The sequence below is a fragment of the Grampus griseus genome (assembly GCF_964374135.1).
Source record: "Grampus griseus genome assembly, chromosome: 1".
In the NCBI taxonomy this organism is placed as follows: domain Eukaryota; kingdom Metazoa; phylum Chordata; class Mammalia; order Artiodactyla; family Delphinidae; genus Grampus; species Grampus griseus.
Window position 1 is genome coordinate 95703525 of NC_139017.1, and position 19920 is coordinate 95723444.

At 37.2% G+C, this 19920-nt stretch overlaps 1 protein-coding gene across 2 annotated transcripts in view; it reads right to left on the minus strand.

Moving 5' to 3' along the window:
* The window catches only part of PALMD (palmdelphin), a 55663-nt gene that overhangs the window by 17352 nt on the left and 18391 nt on the right, over positions 1-19920 (minus strand). For both annotated transcript variants that reach the window (XM_082651346.1, XM_082651345.1), the window contains exons 3-4: positions 13123-13203; positions 7849-7973 (exon numbers count right to left, since the gene is read on the minus strand). In XM_082651346.1, the coding sequence (XP_082507472.1) occupies positions 7849-7973; positions 13123-13203 (206 nt within the window). The remainder of the gene's footprint in view (positions 1-7848; positions 7974-13122; positions 13204-19920) is intronic.

The window sequence follows — 19920 nt, forward strand, 5'->3', positions numbered from 1 at the left end:
GATTTAGTAGAAAACCAAACCCTCTCATTCAGAATAATATTTTGTAAAATAAGGTATGCATTTGCCATGAAAAACAAGAATCCAAACCGGTTTTCAGAGAATAAGCTATTTTTATGTGCGAGTTACAAATGTGATTTTCAAATGAACACAAATAGAAGTACACCCGGGAGGTTGGTGTGATATGGCAAATTGGTTAGTTATGGGCTTCTCAGATGTTCTGCCAGTGACCTTCAAATACTGTCGTAGCCAGGTCATGGCAAGTTAACTGCAGATATGCTTATCCATGATTTTGGAAAGCTTTTTTTTCTTAAAAAAAAAATAAGCTGTAGGGGAAAACTAATTTTAGTGAATATACTACTTGTAACCATATTATGAAATGACAAAACATGTTCAGTGATGTATACAGCCAGTGACTCTCTCCATTCAGAAATAATTACTGGCTTAGTGTCTTGTAACCCTTAACATTTATCTCTGACACTATTATAGAGCAGCCACTATATTTTCTACTTTCTATCCACTTCATTATGACTTTGCGCCTAGTGTTAATTGTTCATATTTGATGCCAAGAACAGGACTCTTATTATTTGAACACCAAAAATGTAAATTCCAACCTCAGTATAACACAGAATAACCAACAAAGACCAGTTAGCCTGGGGTGGTCTAAATGAACTAAGTGACATTTGTTTTATGTCAGACAAAAGTTGCATTGCAAGGGGGTGGTGTGGAAGTTTTCTGAGCTATAAATTTAGTGTCTGGGGACTCTCCTGGGGAATGGGGAAGCCTAGGCCCTATGGCAGCACAGACCCTTTCTCTAACACAATGAGTCTCTGCTTTTGAACATGACCGCCACCTGGAAGATGGATCACTGAAACGAACTCTCCTCCCACTTTCTGGATTGTTCAATTGTTCCTTTTTTCCTTCTCTACTCATGCCAATACAGCCAAAGATCTATGACATCCCTGTTAACTGCCTTAAACTTGTGTTTCAAGTTACCAAATATTGTATTGAATGAGATATTTAATGTAAAAGTACATTGAAAAGTTAAAGGATGTAAAGAGAGGTAAACAAATAAAAATTTGCTTTGAGGAGTTTATGATTCTTAAATCTCCTCTAGAAGAACAAAGACTTATATGTGGCAGTTTCTTAATAAATGTTCATTGAAATGAATCAAGAATAAGCAGGGTGAAGCATGATGGAAAGGGTCTGGAATCAGAAAGATCTGTGTGTGACTTACAGGTCAGTTGTTACAAGGTTCGTAGCTTTCTGTGCTTTAGTGTCTGTATGTGTAAAACAAGGCTAATTAGACTTCCTTCAGAGAACTGTCATTCTCAAAATAATGCTTAGTACATAATATGTACTCTGTAAAGGATAGCTGTTGTTACTGAATTACAGTCGGGTGAGGAGAGGGCTCTCAGAGGTTATTCTAATCTACCTTTCAGCTTACCATTGTGGTGGGGGAGTGTTTATTCTAGGTAACCATTTAATCCTTATTTCTACTAACATATAAACGAGATTGGCAGGTATGAGCAAGAGAGAATGCTGGAAGGCAGAGATAAGGAAATAAAAGAGCATATGAAGAAGGGGGGAAAGTGAGAAAGTAAAATGATGAGGTGGTGAAACATGCTATCAACAATTGCCTCAAAAACCAGGGGCACGATAGCCACGTAACTTTGCCCTTGACTCAAGATAGTTGGGTGTTTATTCTTTATTTTTTAAAAAATTTCAAGATATTCCTTTGTAGTTTACTAACATTCAAATCAATGTCTGATCTTCATCTGGTCTCCTTAAATATGTGGTATTTTCAAGTCCATTCATCCATCCATCATTCATTCATTTATTAAGCTATGTAGTCATAGATATTCCTACTATGTGCTAGGAATTGTATCTTTTTGTGGGGGGAGATAAAATTTCCCCCTTTCCTTATGCTGGAAATTTGGTTAACTTAGCTCTTTTTGTTAAATTAAAAAAGCTCCTGAATTAAAAATAATCAGAATATCTGGGAAATTAAAAATAACCGCAGATAAACTCTTACAAATCTGGTAAACCAGTTAGTCAAATACTGGCAGTGAAAAACATGCTTGGAATGATTTTGACTCAGATAATTGCCTCAGAATAATTTCTTGTGTGTTTCTAGGCAACAGCAAATTTAAGAAGAAACAAATGGTGGGGTTTTTTTCTCCCTTTTTGCCTTTTCCCCCTTTATCTTCTCTTATGTTGTCACAGAAGAGCAGCTTGTCTATCTCCGTGCAATGTGATGTTAGATGTGGCTGGTTGGGTCAGAGCAGGAAGACAGAAATATTTAGCCTGTGATATTTTCCATGCAGCATGTGCCACTGTGTTTGATGAGACATTATTTTCACTAAGATACAATTGGTTTGTACAGGTAGATAAGAACATTAGGTAGTGGTTAAACTTGGATAGAAATAATAATGAGCTAAACTTTGATAAGCCATAACCAGCGACAAAGTCATTTAACCTTTATATTTCTATAGCAGTACTTTGGGTTCCTTTTTGAAATTGAATCTTGCCTGCTATCTTTTGAGTTAACTGAGTAGTTTATTGCTCTACGTGCTGTTGAGCAGAGTGCATTTTCTAGTTGTGCATCTCCACCTGTGGAGGGATTTCCCTTAAGTGATGTGAGTCAGCTATAGCTGCTATAACAGCCCACTATCCAGCTTTTCTCATGACATTCAATCACATAGAAATCCAAGCTTCACATGCACCTTCCCCTAAGTATGATACGTGGAAGGCAGTTTCTGCCTATTTGGAGACGAATGAAAGTGCATTAAAGAAAGGCAGATGGTCCGAAGGGTACTTTGGAATATTAAATGTTACTAGGGAACATTTAATCAGAAGTGGATAATCCTTCTCAAAGGGAATGCAGTATATTTGCATCATTCTCCTTGGCAGTTAACCTTTTGCATTTTAAGCTTATGACATTTCTTTCAGGCACTCTGTGTACTCTAATTGAAGTCAGAGGTCTTTGGACACAGTACAAAAAGTAGCAAGTATGTGGAAGGGAGCTTGATGCAAGGCAGTTTGGCAGAGGGAGTCATGGAGAACTCCAGGGTAGCTAGATAGCAAAGAGGAACCTAGCAAGTGAATGACATAGCTCCCTTGGACACTTCTTAGGGTGCTTGGGGTGTCTTTTGAGGGTAGGTATTGGATGGAGGAAAGCAGCAGAAGTGACAGAACAGGATTTCTAATTCAGCCTATAAATCTGTGCGCATGGATATTTGGATTGAGAAGTCAGTGCTGGATTTGCACCTGTGCCTACAATCAGGAAGTAAAGGGTTCAGTGGTCACACTAAGAGCAGGGCTCATTTGGGAGGCAAATTGAAACTCTAATTTGAGCAAAGTGATTCAGAAGATGTTCAATAGAGTTTTCCCCCTGGGAATGTTTTCTCCTAAGGTATTAATCAGGGCACAAGTCAAAGTGCTCCCTAATATTGTTCCAGAGCTAACGTGTGACTCAGAAACAAGAACTATGGAAACCCACTTAGTTTCTGAAATGTTGCCTCTCTTTGAAAGGAAAAATGAGAGGATAAATATGAAGACATACTTTACTTAAAGGTTATGTGTGAGTCAGGGAAACTCTGAGTGCTTTTAATATGATAAAGAGTCACATGAATGTCTCTATAAAATGATGCATATAAAAGCGAAATGATAGCATGGATTGGAAATTAAAAATGCTGTAGAGGATAGCTTTTGTAGGATTTAACTTTTGTAAAATTTTGCTATGGATCCAAGACACAATTTATTTTTATGATTAGGACTTTTAATTCTATTTTAAATCCTGGCTCTTAATTTTTTAGCTGTATGACATGGGGCAAATTAGCCTCTATAAATGTCAGTTTTCTCACCTGTTAAATGTTATCTCCCTCATAAGATGGTTGTGAGAATTCACGAAATAATATATATGAAGTGCTTAGTACAGTGCCTGGTCTACAACAAATGCTCTGTAAAAATTAACTGATATTATTAACATTTTAGTCTTCAAACCATAAAGAAAATCCATCAGTTATTTTCCATATGGAAAGAATCTTAGTTGGGGGATAACCTAAGATTACTTAAAGAAAAAGATTCTTTGTACTAGCATAAAGAAATGAGAGTTCTTAGCCAAAAGATGAAAATCTCCAGATAAAGCTCTAGGCAGTGTCCTTCTTTTAATTATTTTTGATTCCTTATAAGAAATAGTATCTAATGTTTTCTGAACACCTACCATGTGTCAGGCACTCATGAAGTTGTTTCACTCATCCCAGTCCCGTGAAGTGGCTTATGATGGTCCACTATTACAGACAAGGAAATTGAGGCCCAAAGAGATGAAAGAACATGGCTAGGCTTATGAACTATGGTCGGCAGAACAGGGATTTGAATGACAAAGACCATGCTCTTTCAGTTCATCTCATGAAACCGTGGAAGTAAAAGGAATGCAAACTTCATGGGCAGTCTGGCCTTGCTACAGACTCTGAGGTAATAGCAACATTTCTATTCTGATGTGCCTATTAAAATCTTATCCTGTAGCTGAGAGGCCTGGCAGATGGCAAATGTTACCCTTGAGCAGGCACCTAAGTAGGGTGATAAATCACATTCAGGGATTGGGATACTTTCTCTGCTTAGGGAAGGAGGATGGCTCTGCCTACTTCAACCTCATCAGTTGGCTTGGTTGCCATTCAGAGCTTACAGGAAAATGCACTGTATTTAGCTGGTAATAAAAGCTTCTTAAGCACTGTGGGTAGTTGTTTCTGAAAAAGAATGAATTTTAAAACATGTACCTGATTATTTAGCAGCTTTAGAAATATCTGAGGAAAAAATGTTCAGTTATCAGGTAAAGCTGCTTTGGCAACGTGATTTCTATAATGCTAGGCAGTAGTGGAGGCTGCTTAATACTGACAATGCACAGTTATTTTTTGTCTCCGTATGTTGCTTTAGAATGTTCTGTTCCCTGCACATTTTTAATGAGATAAATATGCCTTTATGGGTCATGATGGTGCAAATTCTTTACTAGCTCTTTGCAAATACATCTTTTTTAGGACTACTCCTTAAACAATGCAGTTTGCTCTTAGGTGTCAGGTATTTTACTACTTCCAGAGCATTGACACCTATAGCTCTCTATTTACAGCTGGAGAGCACTGAATTTGACTCACTTTGAGACCCAAATCTATCCTTTACTGGCTCTGTGATCTTAGTGAAGTCCCTTATCCTCTTTGAGCGTATTTCTTCATCTATGAAATGGAGGTGTTGATGCTTTCTTTCTAGGGTTGCTGTGAGTAATCAATGACTTAATGGAAGTGCAACTGCTTTGTAAATTGCACAAGGCCATTTAAAAATGAACCATTACTGTTATTATTATTTATATTTGGGGATTAAAATCGTTTGGTGTTAATAAAGGAGCACTGATGGGTTAATGACATCCTAAAGATCTAAAATAAAGTCGCAGTGAGATGCCAGAAATTGGGTAATGAATAGACATTTAATTGATAGTTTAACAAAGACATTAGTTGGACGTGGAAGAAGATCCTGATTGTGGTAAAGGCTGTTTGGAGAAAGCAGAACCAAGGGACAGAACATGCTTCAAAGACTTCTTACAAGATAATGAATTTTCAGTCCACAGAGGTTGCTGTGTGCCATTATTTTATAGGCAGCATTGGATAGTCAGATTAAGTAGTCTCTGATCTGCCACTTCCTAACAGTGTGAATTCTTTAATCTCTCTGCAAAAAGTGAAGATCATAACACCTGCCTTATAGGGTTATGGAGATTCAATGGGATGATATAGGCAAAGCGCCTGGTGCATAATATGCCTCAGCAAATAGGTTTCCTCCTCTTCCTTGTTTTTGTTCTTCTCTCTTCCTCCCTTTGTCCCTTCCTTCCTCCCTCCCTCCCTCCCTCTTTTTCTCTCTCTTTCGTCACATAGGAGCCCTAACTAGGCAAGCCACTACCAAAACTCCTAGAAGCTTATGTGATTCTCAGAGCATTCAGGCAAGGCCTGAAAGCAATCAGTATAGTCCTAGTAAATGCTCTTGGATTACTCAGAAAGCAGCCCAAACTCGTTAATGGACTTTGAGTATATGTAACTACTTCATTTATCATCAGATGCAGAGAAAGTTGTAGGTGTTCAGTATGTGGAAAGACTCCAAAGAAGGGGCTCTGAGGGGGAAGAAAGGAGGTGTCTGTGCAGGGCAAGGGTTTACAGAGATTAAATTCAGAGCTCCTTGAGAGATAAGGATTGTGTGTGGAAGGGTGAGGAAAGCAATCTTCAGCTAAACCAGACTTTGTTAGGAAGCTTTTGCTAAGGGATGCCTTACGAATAATCAAGTTTTCCAAACTGTAGAGTTGATTTATTGAGTTATTTTAAAAGTATTTACTATCTTCCATTCAGCAGCAGTACATATCTTTGAACAAACAACTGAGGAGTTTATAAATATAAACATTTCAGTTATAAAATATAACTTTAAAAGAATGGTTAATTTAAAAACATCTAAATAAGAATGAGCAGTCAATGATTTTAGCTATTAAATATACAAGTGTATGAAATTAAGCTAGTAAAATAAAAATCAGTTGCAAAAAGAAAGTTGTTTTTTTTTTTTCCATGTTGTCAATTTAAGGCCTAATGCAATCTGTTTACATAGTGTCGTGAGTATGGACAAAATGTGGTCATAGCACAGCTATTGGACATTTTTATCTTCCCGGTCTTTCCTATGGTCCTCACAAAAGATAACAAATTTGCAGTGAGTGAGGCTTTGAAAGTTACCTATGTTTCAAAGATGTGTAGGCTTTAAATTATTGTCATTATCATACCACAAAAAATTCCATCTTTTTTCCATGTGTGGGCTAGAAAATGATTCTGACATTTCTCACACCTTTTTCTTCTGTGCTATCTATACTTTGTGATAATATTAATAATCCTATCTTATATTTGAACTTTCCAATTTTTTTCAGGTCCAGCACCTCATTTTAAGCCAAGGCAATTAAAAAACTTTACTTGCTATATCCGAAGTTGCTGAGTCTGTACTAATTGTGTTTGATGGTCAGGAAAGGACACTGAGAAGTGAAGTCAACCCCTGTGACCAATCAGAGAAGTAGAAGAGAGAAAATGTTAGTGAAGTAGTCCTACAGTGTCTTCTCTTCCAAAATGTCATGGCTGAGGCAAAGGAGAGCCTGGGAAGAGGCGTGATGGGGGGAGAGTATGCACACACTCTTATAACTGTCACCTGTCCTAAGATGAGAGAGGGGGTTGAGGCAGTGAAGAACTGCTTTTGCTCTCTTGCCAAATGCCAGGTAGGTGCTAGTAGTTTAGTACATGCATTTATTAATCTGTTCAACAACTCTGAAAGATAGATATTGTTACTACCATTTTGTAGATGAGGAAATGGGCTCAGAGGGCTATGGGTAAGTCACCCATACGTATTTTATTTTATTTTTTTATTTTATTTTTTTTGCGATACGGGGGCCTCTCACTGTTGTGGCCTCTCCCGTTGTGGAGCACAGGCTCCGGACGCACAGGCTCAGCGGCCATGGCCCATGGGCCCAGCCGCTCCGCGGCATGTCGGATCTTCCTGGACCAGGGCACGAACCCGTGTCCCCTGCATTGGCAGGCGGACTCTCAACCACTGCGCCACCAGGGAAGCCCCACCCATATGTATTTTAAAAATGAGTCTCGTGTTGCTATGTTTTGGGGACCTTTACAGCAAAATTTCTGTTGTTGCTTTCTGGTGTGTTTTCTTAGTCTTAGAAATCCAAATGGAAGATCTGATTGTGCCCCTAAAAAGGAGAATGGCCTTTATACATTCAACATAGAACAAAGTCAAAATAAAGGTAGTTGTGGAGTATCTCAGAGAGGGCCATACCTGAGGATACTTTGTTCTAGAACCTGGATCTGGTGCTGGTCTTGTTGATTTTGTTTCTTCATCTCTTCCTGTTCTTTTCCACTGCTGATTCCATCTAGAAGCCATTTCTCCCTCAAGGCCTTTTTCTGATATCAGGAAACATAAATATATGTTCTTATATCAATCGAAAATTCCAAAATCTGAATGCTTTCAAATCTTATTAATTTCAATGGTGGAAATATTAAAGAGAAATTGTTTTCTCTCACTGTCTTGCCTGGATAAATCTGATAGTTTCCTACTTTGCACCCTTCTTGACCCCCTTCTAAAGCCAGGGTTTATGTATCTGAATCCTATGTATATCCTAAGGTCTAGTTCAGGTCCTCCTTCTCTATGAAGATCTCTGTCCTACCTCTGCATCTTCCCCCACCCCACCCCCAGCCTCACTTCACCCCCAGGGAACTCTCCTTCTTCAGAATCACACAGCAGTGTATGTTTACCTATACTGTATATTTACTGTATTTTTAACAGTCATGTAGGGACCTCATCATGATGATGCCTTACTATGATCTGTTGGGTTGATGGGTGTATATCTGTGTCAAAGTAACAAGCTCCTTGAAGCCATTTGCTATTCATCCCAGTGACAGTACATAGTGACCCCTCCAAAAAAAAATAAAATCTTTTGTGGGATTAATTGGAATGGTGGGCAAAACAAGAGATTGCTGTTGTATCTTAAACTAATTCAATGACAGTCTTAGGCTCTGTGGTTGACATTTATTGTTTTGCCTACCCAGTACCCCTTCTTTCTTCTGAGAGCCTCCTTGGTTCTAGATATCCTTTACGTTCAACTCCCTACTCGTCCCAATCATATGATACATAAAATTCACCGATCTGTCTAAATATTTGTGAGTTGAATTTTTGTCAACTTTAATAAAACAAAAAAGATTTATGTTTCATCAGGTGGAAAAAAAATGCCCTCGAATTTGCATGAAATAATTACATTCCTGGACTTGAGCCTAAGAAGACAAAGCAAATGAAGAAGACCTGTAAACTTCAGGGGGCTTTAGCTAGCATCCTGTCTGTGTCTCAAGGGAAAACTGTTAGATATTATTTTCAAAGTGTTTGAGTTTCTTCTTTTCTTCCTGAAGAAAAGTACTGTCACTATATATCTATCTACCTTTGTAAATTATTTGTTCAATAACTATTCCCTGGGAATTTACTGTTTCTAAAATGGTGAGAAGAGAAGAATGGGAATTTTCCTTATTTTTTTGACACTTCTCTCTCTAACACCATGATTAGAATGAATTAGAATGAAAGCAAGTAAGAGGAATATTTGTCTTTTTTAAAAAACATGCTTGTTTTTTAAAATAGAATTAATACAACTGGAATGTAAATACCTCTGAATTTAAAATAAATTTAAATAAGGTTGATTGGGCTAGATAATTACCAAAGGAAGTTTATTTTAACTAAGGCAATTTTTTTTCAAATCATTAAAAATCTTACACTGATTACAAATAAATGTTATTTAGAATTATAACTTGTAGAATAGATGAAATGTGGCCTGCTCTAGTTGAAGCAATGAGGGGGCCTGGAAGCCTACAGATGCACAGGACACAGTTTGAAAACCACTAGATTAAGTCAGTAATTATCTCAACCCAGATCATCATATTTGTGTTGGTTTTTTTCAGAGTTTCAAGAAATTTCATGTGGACAACACACCCCATAAAAGCAGTTTGTATTATTCCAGTTTGTAGCCAGATTCCTTCCCATAATGTTATCTTTTCCCTTAATTATAGCTGTTCAGTTGTTTGTAAAAATGTGTTCCCACAGACACAGTAAATATTATTAATAAAGGTCAAGATTTATTTCCTGATAATATGCCAAGAAAATCTCAATATATCAGCATTTAAGAATTTACCTTGATTTTAGTTTATTTTTATTTGATGGAATATGATGATAGCTAATGCACAGTAAAGAATATAGATGACATCCATCAAAGTACATTACAGTTGTTACAAACCACCTGCAAGGATAGTTTCAGTCAATTACATCCATATCACTGTAAGAAACACTCAGATGGGATGGTCTTATGATGCTGAGTTGTAGAGGGTGGAGAATGGCTTCTGTGACATAATTATGTTATCTTGGGGCTTCATTCTTGGTTCTTAGTCTGGTTAGGACTAAGAATAATTTTAATTTTAGCCTTATAAGCTTTGTTCATAGTTCAGGAATTGTCATTTAACTCTGGCAGAGAACTTTTTGCCTCTAAATATAAAATATATAATTTAGATGTACAATCAGAATGATATGGTATAATCACGTATCGTGGTAACCACAAGACAGTTATTTTGCTTTTATGTCACAGTTTAGACTTATGCTTTAGTCTATGAGATTGAGGAATAGAATAAAATCTATTTCACAACAATGACATTCAGAATCAGAAGCCATAGTAACTAAATAAAAATATAAGTGATACGCAGGTAGTAGATCTTTTGGCAGTCTTTTAGGGAAAGGTTTTCTTGAAACACTTCTATATTCTGCACAGCAGTTACAGGAGACGTTAAGAATAAATTAGTTTTTCATACCATGATTTAAATGGACTTCCAGAAAAGTTTTCTAGGTTGAGTACTAGGCAAAAAGATCAAGAGTGGACAAGTCTCAGAATGTTTGAATGTGAGAATGCTGTTAATGGCCGTGGAAACTCCCTTTCCAGGATGTCATTGGTATGAATGTCAGGTTCCAGAGCTAAAGGATATTAGAGTGAGTTACCACAACTATTTTGAAGTGTGTGTACTGCTCACACAGAAGGAGCACTTTGTAAATATTTACATTTGTGTTGTTCAAAGTGAGTCATTGACATGTAATGAAATAATTTGCAATCGGGAAAGTGGTGAGGATAGTCACTGGAATGGAGACAAATGGATGAAGAAGAAAATAAAAAGAAAGGCTGGTAATTGCAGAAGCCAACAGAGCTTTTTTGACTTGGTGAAGATATTTTGGAATCAATTTTTAGAACACTTCTGCACATTTTTGAACCCTATTTTGGAATTGTGCCTAGTTGCTGTTGGAATAGCCAACCATTTTCTGCAGAACTTGGAAGAATGTACTTACTGAAACAGCCATTCTCTCCTCTATGTTCCCTTTGCAGTTGATGCCTTGAATATAGTGTTCATCACAGTATAAATGTCATTATAAGTTTATGTGTCAGTTACCATTTAAGGGCACAGATCAAACTTATTTTATATTCTTCATGTCCAGCTTAGTACCTTGCACATAATAGGTACTTAATAAATGTTTATTGACTGAAGGTTTTCTACTTATCAGTTAAGACTCAGGTTAAATCCCACACCTTTAACAGAACTTTTTTTGGCCACCCCAGATTAAAGAATTACTAATGCTTACACTTATGCTTAAATTAAAAAAAATCATCCTTTAACTTGTACTAATTATTTACTTAACCTTGAATTTCCCAGTAGGTTGCAAGCAGAAGGGCTACAACTCTCAAGGCTACCGCTAGTCTCTAAGGCATTAATATGCAAATTAGGAAAAGGTACAGTTCCCCACTCCTACTCCTTCAGGTCAGTGCACAGCTTGGGAAGGTGGACAGCACTTTTGTGCAGAGAGAAAGAAACTTTGTCCTCCAGACAGAAGCAGCCCTGTGCCAGAGTGCACTGTTCCAAGGGAGTATGGGCAGGATTTCAGCACCCCCCTGTCTCAGGTAACTTTACGCAGTATACCATCTGCACAACTGTGTACTGCAGTCCAAAGCATGATACATGCTTTGACTGGATTGGATTAGGAGAGGTCTTCTGGGATCCAGAAAGCAAACCTATAGGGAACAGTATATATTACTTTTTGGACTGTTTTTGTTAAGTATTGAAATGAGGTGTCACTTCAGAAATGGACCTCTCAGTGTGTTAGAATTTTCCTGTGTGAAACTTACTTCCTAGAATGAACAGAGAGGATATATAAAACTTTTTTTCTACTGTGAACTCTAATGTTGTTTGGCTACTCATTCTGCAAGGATAGCAATTACTCAGAAGCAGTAATTAGTTCACTGTGCGATCCAAATTGTGTGTGTGTGTGTGTGTGTGTGTGTGTGTGTGTGTATGTTTGTGTGTGAAAGAGAGAGAGAGAGAGAGAGAGAGAGAGAGAGAGAGAGGGAGATTTTGGAGTTAGAGATTGCCTATCTCAAAAATTGTTGTAGACTTGCTTTTGACTTCATTTGACTTGTATCACAATGACTTGGTAAAATTTGTTATTTCATTGATTTTTCTGGGAGTACACACGGCATTTCTTGGCTATGTCTCCTACTCATGTAAATTCAATGTGACAAACTGTAAGGATAGCAGGCTGACTACATATTGAAATTATTCATCAAACATTGGAAATGTCAATTTGTATAGGAGCAAAGAAGCAAACAGAATCCAGAGCGCTGAGGCTAATTGGAATCCTAACCTGTGTCTTTTTTCTCTCAAGAGGTGGTTACTTGATCCATCAGAAAGATGGACTTAGCTAAATTCGGCAAGTTTACCAAAAGATTGTAGACCCCACGAGTGTGCGGCATTGTTTCACTGAGGGATTTATTACATCTATCGATAGAAGCCCTGCCAGGTAAGTAGTTTCCTGCTTGGGCCTGTTCACAAGGAGCTCCTGTTTGTCATTTGGTTGCACCCTATGACTAAGCTACATAATAAAATGTGAGACTCAGTGTGCTTAAATTACAAAATGACCACACCCATGAAAGATGTAAAGTCTGATTTTAAAAATGGAGGTTTATTTTTGGTTATGATCTCATGTTCTGTCAAAACAAAATAAAACAGAACCTTGAACCACACTCAAACAACATTGAATTCATTGCACTGAGCTTTTGAATACGAGCATCCTTGAGCAGGCCAGACACTGTCTGCTTTGCATGCCCTGGGTAAGGGCTGGCTTTTCATTGATTTCAAAACGGACTTCCCAGCTGGATCCACTCCCAAGGGATGTTAAGCAAGACTATATTCAGGGCCAAACTATCAAGACTGAATTCTCAAGGTTACCCAAGAAAGTGAGGAAATTCAGTAATAAAGGGTAAAAGTAATAAAACCATGTTTTCAATTTTCCACATGTTTGCCAGGAGGTATTAGTCTCTTATGCAAATATTCCTAGCTTATTGGCTTCCCTTGTGGTTATTAGGGTGTTAGTATAACTGTTGGAATTTTTTTCCTTCCTAAAGCATCTTTACTACTGAAATTTGAGTGCAATTAGAATATTTGAATGCAAAATCATTGAAATGAAATTAAAGTCATAAGTTACCTTCAAATGCTGGTGCTTTAGTTTTTCTTCCTCTATTTTCAAACGCTTCTGTGAGATTTCTTCCTGTATTTTTCTTTTATCCTGAAATAAAAAGTGTTCCAGCATAATCTATTTTTTTTCAATTTGCTTAAGTATGTTTCCTTGGGGATGTTGTCATTATCGAATGGCTGGCCAGTGGTATGCTCTTGGCATTGGTATGAAGCTGCTTTGGAAACTCCTATTTCAAGGCAAAGGAGAGCAAAGTGAGACATTCAAAGCATTTTACTGATGGAAAATGATATAAGGTGCTTTTTCAAAGAGAATTTAAAAATATTTTAATGTCTTTCCTTCCTCCCTCATCTTTTCTATCTTCCCCATTAAGTCTAACAAGATTGAGCTCCTTAGAGATGCAATGGAAAATGTGAATTTTAAAGAGGGAGTTTTGAAATAGGCATGAGGAAACATTGTGAGGAGAGAGACTGTTCCTGGCATAAGGCTGAAGAAACTGCTGGGTAAAAGATCTGCTTATGTGGGAAAACAGGATAGCCTACAGAGCGATAGAACACGAGGAAACTAGAAAGTGAGACTGTTTCCTCCTGTAAACCTTGCTATGGGCAGAGAGAGAGAAAAAAAAGAAGGATCAGATAATGCATGTTAACACTAAGAGGGCTTCTAGCAGAGGTTAAAAAAAATTTATGAAGAGGTATAGTATCTTTCACCAAGTTTAAATTGCAATACCTTAAAATCCCAGATAGAATAACTATCTATACACAGAAGTTGTACTTTTTAGAAAATATAGCCTCTATACTATATAGAAAGCCTGGTTTCAATTTCTGGCTCTGCCATTAACTAGCTGTGTGTCCTGGGACAAAACCCTTAACTTTGTGCCTCATTACCTCATCTGTAAAATGGAAGTAATAAGGGCATCTACCTCATAAGATGAGCATTAAATTAGCTAAAATATGCAAAGGCTCCTAGAACAGGGCTTGACACATAGTGCTCTACAAGTATTTGTTTAATACAATTAAGTAAATAAACATGTAATCTGTTAATCACACAGAAAGCAACACACTAATTCTGATAATGGTTCCATTGGTCTGAAATGTTTTAGAGATTCCATGTCTGGAGTTGTTTGAGATGTTTTACAAGCCATGCAAAAAGGCCCTTATTTCCTTATTTTTTGACCAGAGGTGACATCCTCCATCTTATTTATGAGTTGTTTTTAAATCTGCTTTCAAAATTGAAAACTCCCAAAGGTAAACATTTGTTTCCAATGAAGACATCTAAAAGAATTTGAAGCAGGCTCAGGAGGTAATTTAGAAGGAAGAGTTCCAAAAATATTTGGCAGCGTTATTGAAACAAGTGCATGGCTTCCTGATGTGACTCTTTTGAAGGTAAATCTCCTTTTTGATGCATAAGTTCAGGTATATTTGTTGAATGTAACAGCATTCATTTGAAAATACATTGCTGTCCAAATTTATGTCATGTTTCTCTTTGTGTGTAAGAAGTGTATATGACCTTGCCTGTATTGTTTTTTAACTTTCATAAACAGCTCTTTTGGAAAAAAAAAAGAGCTAGGCAACACGCATCGATATTCAGATTCACTTGTTTGTTTGGATGAAATCTGGTCATTAGGAATAAAAACTATGAAGACCTCTGTGAGTCAGTTCTCCATTATATCTCAAAACTGTTACCGAGCAAATGTTGGTAATAGTTTAAACTTATTGTACCAAACATTTTGGTAAGTATTTTTCAGGCACTATTTAACCTTAATAGTCATAATAACAGAGATATAATAATATTACACTTAATAGTCATGATAACAAAGAGATATTGTAGTATTTTCATTTTATAGAAGAGGAAATGGAAGTTTCTGGAGATTAACTAACCAGTCCAGGTTCTCGCAACTAGTAAGTGGCAGAGCCAGGATTTGAAGTCAGGCAATCTGAGTTCAGCCTCTTAGCCAATTCACTATACCATTTCCCTGAGTGGGAAATTAGTCCAGCTTCTCACACTTTCCCCATTGCCCTGTCTATCGGGAAGTACTGAGGTCTGGAGGCCAGCACAACCAGCACCGGAGGAGGACCCCTCATTAGAAAGGAGCACATTTTTAGTTCCCTGCATGCTGGTATGCAACCGCCCATCTCTGTGTGGACAGCCCATAGAAAAGATCACGTTATGTATGTGTGACTGTGACTGCTGAACCCAGCAACGCTTCCCCACCACTGCCGGTAACCAGTTTGGGTTGTTTGTTTCGTCCTGAGGTTAGTGATAAGGTAATGAAAGCTGTGGGTAGAGGCAGGGCGTCTAAGTGTTTTGGCAACACGATGCTTATCGAAGGGTTGCTAAGGAATACCAATGTTTTGTCACTCAGAGGTAATGTGATGCCTGTCTCATATCAGTCTAGGAAGTTAAGAAGGTAATTTTATAATGTTATGGGCATGACTCTATTTTAACATAGGAGTACTTTTCCTCATAAGATATTCATCAGCAGCAAGTTATTATCCTTTTGCCAAATTTCATAAAGATCTATAAGCATTACTGAAAAATATATGGCAACAATTTAGTTTCATTATGGCAGAATAAATTATAAGTTTTACATGTAGTTCTATTGCTAGTATACCAAAAGTTATCATAGCCAGCTACTTCCTTCCCAATTATCATGGAATAAATGGATTTTTATTGAAATGCCATCTGCTTCCCAGAATTTCCCCAGAAGCCTGAGCATCTCTATATACACTTGTCATAATCCAGCACGTCAGATATTTATTACCGTTAACCATTATGAATAACATATATTTCTTTTTTTTCAACATCTTTATTGGAGTATAATTGCTCTATAGTGGTGTGTTAGTTTCTGCTTTATAACAAAGTGAATCAGTTATACATATACGTATATCCCCATATCTCCTCCCTCTTGCGTCTCCCTCGCACCCTCCCTATCCCACCCCTCTAGGTGGTCACAAAGCACCGAGCTGATCTCCCTGTGCTAAGTGGCTGCTTCCCACTAGCTATTGATTTTACATTTGGTAGTGTATATATGTCCATGCCACTCTCTCACTTCGTAATAACATATATTTCTGTTTACTTCTTTTTTTAAAAATAAATTTATTTATTTTTTACTGCATTGGGTCTTTGTCGCTATGCGCAGGCTTTCTCTAATTGCAGCGAGCGGGAGCTACTCTTCGTTGCGGTGCGCAGGCTTCTCATTGTAGTGGCTACTCTTGTTGCCAAGCACAGGCTCTAGGCGCGCAGGCTTCAGTAGTTGTGGCTCACGGGCTCCAGAGCGCAGGCTCAGTGCTTGTGGCGCACGGGCTTAGTTGCTCCACGGCATGTGGGATCTTCCCCGACCGGGGCTCAAGCCCGTGTCCCCTGCATTAGCAGGCGGATTCTTAACCACTGCACCACCAGAGAAGTCCTGTTTACTTCTTCAGTGTTCAACTAGTAAAGACGTTTTGTTCAATGAACAATTGCCTAGATTTTCAGCTGTCTGACTTGGAATATTTTAGCAGCTGACACCCACAGATTCCAGTTCTGTAAAAGCCTAGCTCTTAATTGTTTTGAAAATTAATTTAGTAAAATTGTACAACTATAAAGCTATTGTGACCATCTATGATTCATTGATATTACTACAATCACATACTTGATAAAAGTAAGCACAATACTTAGGAGTGTATTTTAGAGATATTATTGATTAATGATTAGCTAGTATTCTAAAATGCTTGAATCTATCAAGAAGGCAGGATTGATCCTGAATTATATAATTTTTAATTTATTCAGCACTTAGGAACTTCTCTATAAATGCTATGCTAAGGTGATGTTAAGAGTTGTGCTATGTTTGAAAATTATTCAGAAGTAGATACTTTCACCAAGGAGGTTACATTGTCTTTAAGAAGGAAAATCATTTGTGCAAGGAACTATAGTCTAAGAAATAAGTGATAAATGTCATTACTAAGGCACAAGTGAGGTCTTGTGAGAGTTGAGGGGCAAAAGGGAGTGGTTGTTTCTAAATGATCTGGTTAGGAGAGGCTTTCAAGTAGCATCCAAATAGAGTATGTTGGGTAGTTGCTGGAGGGCTGGGGGTGGGGAGGAAGGGCATTCACCTCTAGAGCTCATTGTGAGCAAAGGCCTGTTGTAGAAAATTGGGACATTATTTGGAATAGCAAGTCTGGAATCCAAGTTGTCATACAGAGAGTAGAGGGAAATGAAATAAGAAAATGAGATGAGGATAAATCCTTAATAGAGAATACTAAAAAGCAGGGAAAGGAGTTTAGAATTTATTTACATATTGAGATAGGGAGCAATGGAAGGTTTTCAGAGGGAGAGGAATAATAGAATTAAAGCCATGTTTTAAGAAGTTTAAAATAGCCTGATTTATAGATACTGAAGGAGGACAACTTGAAAGGGATAATCAGTTAGGCTACAACTCATACATAAGATCAAGAGAGCTTGAACAAGAGGTAACAGAGGGTGTAGATGTCAGAGATACCAAGGAGTTAAAATTAGCAGGACTTGGCAACTGATGACGTATGGATGCAGGAGAGGAAGAGGTCAAATGGGGTATAAGGCTTTTATATCCAGGTAAACTGAGAGGAGAACAGAATCACTAATAGAAATAGGAAATTCGGGAGAAGAAAGAGAGTTTGGGAGGGAAGATGGTGATTCACACCAAGGTTGAGGTGTCTTTGGAACAACCTGGTGGAGTAATCTGGCAGGTAGTTGAAATGTTGGATGGAGCTAGATCGGAAGGGAAGTCAGAGCTAGAGATAAAGATGCCAGAGTTTTGGAAGGGGTAGCTGAGGCCAGGAGACTACATCAGAGCATGACAAGAGACATATTTATGTAAAGGAGAGCTAAAGACAGAGCCTTCGTGAAACACCTACATTTAAGAGGTATTGGAGGAAGGGAACACATATGGAAATTTATTTTGGGACTAATTAGACATTATTGATAATAGAACTTTGTGAATTCAATTAGGTAAATGGTTTCAGATTCATTCTGATAGAAGTATCTTGTAACTTCTTGACTACCTTTGCTGATATTTTCACTGTTTAAGGTCTCAAAAGAACAATAATAGAAGCTACTATTTGGATTTAAATACTACCAACAATGCAAAGCTTCCTGGTGAAATGTATATAATGATAACCTTGAAGGAAAGGGATGTGCTAACACAATGCTCCTAGAATTGAATCCTGAGCATAGTTAGAGGTTTACTACATTTCAATGAAAGTAGATTTTTTAAATTCTTGAAAAAAATTCTTGAAAAATTATTTTAAAAATTTCTTGAAAAAGAGGCAAGCATTTTAAGAAGGAAGATAGATCATGAAGTATGGGCAATTTACCAATGGAAATATTGATACCCAATTAAAAAATGATCTCAAGTAAAAAGAAAAGAGAACTAAACAAAACCAAACTAAATAGCTTAATATCACTGGGAGCTTCCCCAAAGCTCGTGAAACCAAGAATACAGATAAACAGGTGGTACCCATTTGTAATAGGTACAAATATGTACAAATATGTAAATAAGGTACAAATTCAGGCTGACAAGATGTGAAGCATGTGAAAAACACTGAGGACACAAAAAGCATGTGTGTACAAGTAAATATATATATATATATATTCAATATTTAAGTTATGTTGGGAGCAAAAGGACTACTGCTGAGAAGAGTGTAATATCAACATGTCAGAGATAAACTAGAACTACTTCACTCCTATTTTACTTCCATTCTTTTTGATTGAGGAGAATAATCTTGATCCTGGAAAGGGTAGAACAAATATGCTTAAAGGGAAATCAAAGCCCAAGAAGATATAAAGCACTAAAGATAGAACTGCGCAGACTCCAATGGGTTTCATTTCAGGGAGCAGAAAAATTTATAGACATGACAGGAAAATATTATTAAGTAGTCTTGGAATCTTGGGTGAAGTGAAGAGGCATCAGAAAGCTGAAAGTGGCAAATGACCCAGTTTTTTGAAGAGAGAAAAAGGTCAATTATGAACATTTAATGACTGGTGAATGTATTGGTTAATACCCGGCAAAGTTGTAGAATGAATTGTTAAACAGTCTTGTATTTAGACAAGGAATGTCTAAGAGATAGCATTCAGTTATTAAAAACAAAGCATTTAAGACTATTTCTTCTGCTTCATTTTTTAAGATCTGCTGCTCCTGATGACTATGATGGTTGTAACAATAGCTACATTTATTGAGAGATTTTTATGTGTCAGGAACTATTTAGAGCACTTAAATGTATCAATTTAATTTTCCCCAAGTCTCTAGGAAGTATGGACCATGTTTATTCCCCATATGCAGGTAAAGAAACTGAGGAGCACAGGAACCTAGATCATGGGAATTCAGTATATCTTGGTTTTAGTATGACTTTTGACAAAATTTCTTATTATTTTTCTTTTGGAAATTTGTGTAAATGTGAAAAGAGAGGAATATTTATTTGAAAGTGATTGTCTTAATGTGTTTTTTAAAAAACCAATGCCCTATAAGGGACAGAAAAATAAAACTAAGCCCCTATCAGAGGGCAGACAACAGAAGCAAGAAGAACTACAATCCTGCAGCCTGTGGAACAAAAACCACATTCACAGAAAGATAGACAAAATTAAAGGGCAGAGGGCTATGTACCAGATGAAGGAACAAGACAAAAACCCCAGAAAAACAACTAAATGAAGTGGAGAGAGGCAACCTTCCAGAAAAAGAATTCAGAATAATGATAGTGAAGATGATCCAGGACCTCGGAAAGAGAATGGAGGCAAAGATCGAGAAGATGCAAGAAATGTTTAACAAAGACCTAGAAGAATTAAAGAAAAAACAAA